Source organism: Phlebotomus papatasi, chromosome 1 (genome assembly GCF_024763615.1).
Source record: "Phlebotomus papatasi isolate M1 chromosome 1, Ppap_2.1, whole genome shotgun sequence".
Taxonomy (NCBI): Eukaryota; Metazoa; Arthropoda; class Insecta; order Diptera; family Psychodidae; genus Phlebotomus; species Phlebotomus papatasi.
This window is the reverse complement of record NC_077222.1, coordinates 49639480-49645479: the sequence shown is the minus strand read 5'-3', so window position 1 is coordinate 49645479 and position 6000 is coordinate 49639480. Positions and strand designations below refer to the sequence as shown.

Sequence of the window (6000 nt, the reverse complement as noted above, 5' to 3'; positions counted from 1 at the left end):
ACGCGTCTGAATTCGAAATAATAAACGACCGGAAATAAGCAGCATCATCCACGAGAGAATGTCTCTCAGTTGATCTTGTCGTTGATCTCTAAAAGCTCTCTCTCTCACTCTCTTGCCCCCCAAAGTCAGAGACTAGTCAAGTGAGAATGAAATGTGACGAATACAACTTTTGGAATTTAGGGAAAAATATGCTAATTAAATTTATATCATAACACCTTTTACGTTGTGTCACTCATCATGGATGATATCTTGGTAAAACCGAAAATTCCTTGGTTTCGTGCGATATCTCATATATTAAAATCAATATTCCAAGGATCATTCTTCGGTATGATTTACGATGTCTTGGCGACAGCTAAACATTGGAGAGTTAAAGTAAAAAGGTTTAAATTGATAAAGCCAACTCAAAAAAAGTGCCTATACAAGAGGAGAAGAAGTTATGAGATGAGATGGTTATAAACATGAATGAAAAAACAAGGCGAGGCACTTGGAGTGGCCAACGAAGAATGAATTGCTATATAAATGACAGATTTGGAGATTTTATGTACTTTGTACACAATTCACTGTCTCAAAATAAAAGATGCACAAGAAGGATGTGGAGGAGACACACCCTTTGAGCATTAATTCACTTACCTGGGATGATGCATCCAATACTTATAAAATGGATAACTTCAACCAGAAATCATATAAAATTTCAATTTTTCATCAATTCCAATTTATTTAAAATGGTAAAGTTTTATTTTTTTGTTAATACTTGCGTGGTGGTTATGATCTCTTTGTATGTGTTATTTGATATTTAATTTTCTCAAATGATCACCTATAAAATGCCACTGACAATTACAAAGGTATAAAATTGACTCTAAAAAAAAATTGACAGAGATGGTATTTTAATAACTTTTCACCCGTCTTTGCATCGAATTTCACGATGTTGAGGTTTATTACGCAGATCAGGATCCATACCTTCGCCGTGAAATATGATGCCAGAGTGAAAGAATTTTAGTTTTTAGTATCAACATTATAATTTATTTACTTGCAATATTTTGATTGTTATGTCATTATTAAATTTAATTAATGTGTAGGTATAATTGTAATTTTAATTATACAATAATTCCTTTTACAATGATTATAATTAAACATCCTGTTCTTTTCTTTACAGAAATATTATTTTTTTTTTAAATATAAATTTTCGTGTACGTTGAAAGATGAACGTGTATAGAAATTGTAAATTCAAAATGAATGGCACAATATTCTTATTTATTTTTTCTTTACACAAATTTAATATGGCAATGAAATTTCAAACATTTCATTCTTTCTTTTATTTGGAACTGATCAATTTGTCTTCGTTTTTTTTTCTATTCATATCTCGCATTTTATACTGTCTATGAATTATTTGTTTTGCTTGATTTTTTTCATAAATATGGAAAATAATGCCCTCATATTTAATTATTGAATTTTCTTTCATGAAACACCATTTAGTAATGTTATACAATTTTACATTTAATAAATTTTTTTTACCTTGTGACTTAGTACAATATATCATTTTAATATTTTAAATACAATATGTAGGCCGATCTGTCGAATATATCAAAAGAGATGAAAGTTTCATCAACACTGTAAGTTAATAAAATTTTAATCATCACCATAAATATGTACATTATGCAATTGATAATAAATTCAATTGAATTTTTTTCAGAGATTTTTTTTTCCAAATATCTCTTACGTAGATTTACTTTTCCTTTTACACAAAACAAAAATTTTAGGAAAAATGTCAAGTATTTCGAAAAGGAGAGTGATTTTTTTCATTTACCTTTCTTTTAAGTTTTCATTGGAAAAATTATGAAAATTGAGGGCACTTTTTTACGATTTTTTTTTAAATATTTTTTTTTGCACTGAATTTTTAAGGCCATTTACAACCTGTTTTGCAATTTTAATGCACGACAAAGAAACTCAGGAGAATGAATAAAATTGAAATGTGTTTTTTATCTTCATAACTTAAAAGAAGTGATTGAAGTTGTATGCACTATTTTCTTTTTTTTTTTAATTTATTTATGGAATGTAAAAAGACTGAGGTTATATGTTTATTTTTTGCGTTATGTTTACTATGTTTGTTTTCTATGTATAGTTCTGCAGTTTAAAGAGTTTTTTTTTTCTCATCTCCACAATAATATTTCTGATTGTTATGTATTTGCAATAATTCACAAGAAATTAATTTATGCATTTTCAAAATTTGTTCTTTTACGTCTAAAAACCAATTTATATTGTTGTTTTTGGCAAATTTATCTTCATTTTTCTGTCTTGTTGATTTTTTCTTTAATTTTTCAGATTCTATTATCTCTAATATTAATTAAAGCCTTTGTTAATTCTGTGTGTTTAATTTATTATTAGTTTTATTTTTCCTTTTTTCTCTCTTTTATTTTCAATTTTTTTTATTAAATATCTTTACATTAGAATATTTATAATAATGTTAAATTACACAGATTAATAACATCTTCAAAATTAAATAACATTATCTAATATGGCCTAAAATTTACATTCTATCAATTTTGGAAATTGATCTATCTAAAGACGATAGTCATGCGAGTAATGAGATTAATGTGAAACAGAAATTCTCATAGAAAATATTTAGTAATGTAGGCCTTTTTTTTCTCGAAAAGATTATTTGAGCTGACAAAAACAGCTGATAGATTTTGAAAAATTGCATATTTCTCTGTGAAATGTCAAAATTTTGCAATTTTAATAAATTTCGAATATTGCAACGAATTTTGCATAGAAAGTGAGAGATTGCACGTGTTGAAAGTAGTTTGTGGACACATTTCATTTTGCAGAAATTAATAAAAACACACCGATTGACGAGATTATGAACGAATTATGAAGTTTTTTTTTTAATTTAATTTCCAATCTGAGAAATAGATTATGCTTGTTTCAGAAATAGTTCTCTTTACAAGAGATTTCTTTTTTTAATTAATATTTTTCCTTTTTAATAAATCAACTCATTATTTACACATTATATATTTTTTTTTAAAATTAAAGTCTATTACTTGAGATCACAGTAGTTGAGATAAAACATCCATTATTTTACGTAATCAGCTATAAATTTAATGTCGTTTTTTTATGAAATATTTTCTAATCATAATTCAAATTTAGAGTGTTGATCGATCATCGATCAATATCACGCGAAAAACAGATTTCCACCAATCACATTTTCATTTTTTAAATATTTTTTTTTAACATCTTGATTTTTACCAATATTTTTTTTCTTCTTTTAAAGAACACATTGACACAACATAGATTTCATCTTGTTTAATTTGTTTTTTTTTTGTTTTTTGGGAATTAACACCACATTTAATGTTGGTTTGTGCAATGGTTTTTAGCAATAAAAGGTAAGTTGAGCAACTTACTGCAGAAAGAAGAGGATCACTAGTGGTTGATCGTCCACAGATGCAATTGTGGTCAGTGGTGCAATTGTGAGTTGATCATCACTTACCAGATCCAGTGTGTGGGGATCGACGACGTTGAGTTCACCGAGATCTAAATCGTGATCCTCGACGCCACCAATGAGGTCCTCATCTTGTGACAGGTGCTGTGCCGTGACTGTGTCATCCGTGATTCGCATGCTATCGATCGATGATGCATCGGCCTACAAGGCTGTTGTGGAGGATGTTGCAATGATCGGGATCATGTCATCGTGGAGCATATGGTGTGTTGAGTGCTGCTGCGGTGGCGGATGATGGTGATGGCTATTGGGTGCCACTGGTGGGGCTGCGCTGGATTGATTCTGTTGCATCTTACTCTCCTTCTTGATGCGCTGCTTCAGATGAACTTTGGCATGGCGCTTCTTCTCGTCCGATCGTGCAAATTTTCGCCCGCACACATCGCACGAAAAAGGTTTCTCCCCCGTATGCGTCCGTATGTGAGTGGTTAGGTGGTCCGATCGCGAGAATGATCTCATGCATATGCGACACTGGAAGGGCTTTTGGCCTGTATGAATGCGAATGTGGCGGGTGAGTTCGTCCGATCGTGAAAAGCGTCGATCGCAGTTTTCCACAGGACAAGCGTACGGACGCTCATGGACTGGCGTCTTACTGGGCCTGTTTGGGTATTTGCGTGGCTTAACGGGGACTAGTTTGAGCGGAATGGGGCTCTGTTGGTACACCTGCGACAAGATCTCGTGACCTTTACTTGTTGATGGGTTGTACTCGGCTAGTTGAACTGGGTACTGTGGTTGACCCTGTTGCTGCGCTTGCATTTGCTGATGCTGCTGACTTGAATCACTAGAGCAGGTGTTGGTTGAGGCAAAAGTTTCCTGCTTGGGTATCAGCACCGATGATGAGGAAGATGAGGGTCCGGGTCCTACAAGTGTCTGCTGCGGACTGCCATATTCAACTGGGGAATCGAGCCATTGGTACTTGGGTGTAGATACACCCAGACCCTGACCTCTGGAATACTGATGCATATCCCCACCTGGACTTTGGATGTCCAGCGAGGAGAGGGATGTTGGCACACAGCTGCTATAATTTGGTGGTTGCTTCAGAATTATACCTGAGCAATCCATATTGAGTCCTAGGAGTTCAACGTGTTGGTGGGGTCGCTCCTCGCCACCGTAACCATGATGGTGAGGTGAGGGACTCTGAGTGGCACCCGGATTGCCGTAGTGGGTCTGGGCAGTATTGCCAGATTGTGGTCCAGGACCCAGAAGGCTAAACATGGGTGGTTGAAAGAGGGTCTTGTCAGGACTGGGGAGACCCCAACTGCCCAGACCAGCCGATGGAGGTGACATCTGGCCGGGCATTACAGTGAGTTGTGGTGACCCTAGCTGGGTTGTGGTGAGACCCATGCTCGGACTGCCGGTAGCTGTGAAAATGCCACGATATGAAATTTTGCCCGCGTTCTGTGGATTTTGGTGGTGGTTGTGGTGTTGATGGTGGGCGGACGTATTTGGATTCGATGCAGATGACGGAGATTGATGCTGTGTTGTGTGATGGCTGTGGTGTTGGTGATGACTGTGGTGTTGATGTGGTTGATTGTTTAGCGTGTTATGTTGAGTATCGTGGCTATTGTGTTGTTGTTGGTGTGGATGATGGTGTTGCTGTTGTGCTGCATTTTGATGATTCTGATGATGATGATGATGGGGATACATGGTAGCACTACTGGTATTACTTGTCTCCTCCTTGATTATTGATGATGGACTACTGCGCTCTTCCTTCAGTGGACTGCACAAGCTGCCACACGGGCTCGATGTACTCTGTGGCTCTAGTGACAAATCTTCGGATTCAATAGAACCTGCAACGATAGGGATACCAAAAACGCCCATCACAGAATGGAACCATAGTGACGCCGACCTGGATGGTTTGGCGCATGGGTGCATTATGCCCTCTTAGAACCTATCAACCATTGTGTTGTTTTTATTGCAATGTTCCAATACTAATATGATCCTGCGTATCTCTAGCCTCGCCCTGCATCATAAATTTCAAAAAATTTCTAGCATGGCGCAAAGTGAGAAACAGTAACTAAATCTTAAGTGGTGTAATTATCATTTCTGCATATGCTATAGAAAATATTCAATGTATAATTGAATTGACTCGTTGACAACGCTATAAATTCCATTTTACATTTTGAGAGCCTCATAGTCTTTCTCACTCTCCACGTTGGTGTGCTGGTTTTTCTTCCTCATCAACTGACACTGGGATGACGAGGAGCTAATAGACGGGCAAGAGGCATGAAGAAAGATTTCTGTTTATTTTGATTTCTTCCACAGACAACGATTTTTTTTTGACTCAACTTCTTCAGCTAATGCTGACCATAATTTGTTTTTTTTTCTGTTTATACAAATATCAACTAATACATGAAAGAGTTATATGGTGAATTTTACTATATTTGCTAACATACTTGTTAATTTTTTGGCTGGAACGGAAGCCGTCAAGCACTATTATTATTATGTATTTTCAATTGCTGAATTGGTATCGCTGGGAGATGTATATATGAGAGGGTCTGTGGCAGGAATAA

At 35.4% G+C, this 6000-nt stretch overlaps 1 protein-coding gene across 4 annotated transcripts in view; it reads right to left on the bottom strand.

Moving 5' to 3' along the window:
* Positions 1-997: 997 nt before the first annotated feature.
* The window catches only part of LOC129804708 (early growth response protein 1-like), a 49440-nt gene continuing 44437 nt past the window's right edge, over positions 998-6000 (bottom strand). For 2 of the 4 annotated variants that reach the window (XM_055852272.1, XM_055852281.1), the window contains 2 exons: positions 5155-5277; positions 998-4848 (listed from right to left, as the gene is read on the bottom strand). In XM_055852272.1, coding sequence (XP_055708247.1) covers positions 3635-4848; positions 5155-5277 — 1337 coding nt within the window. In that variant the 3' untranslated portion in view covers positions 998-3634. Of the gene's footprint in view, positions 5278-6000 lie in introns of all 4 variants that reach the window. The other 2 variants (XM_055852254.1, XM_055852262.1) reach the window with 1 other exon arrangement.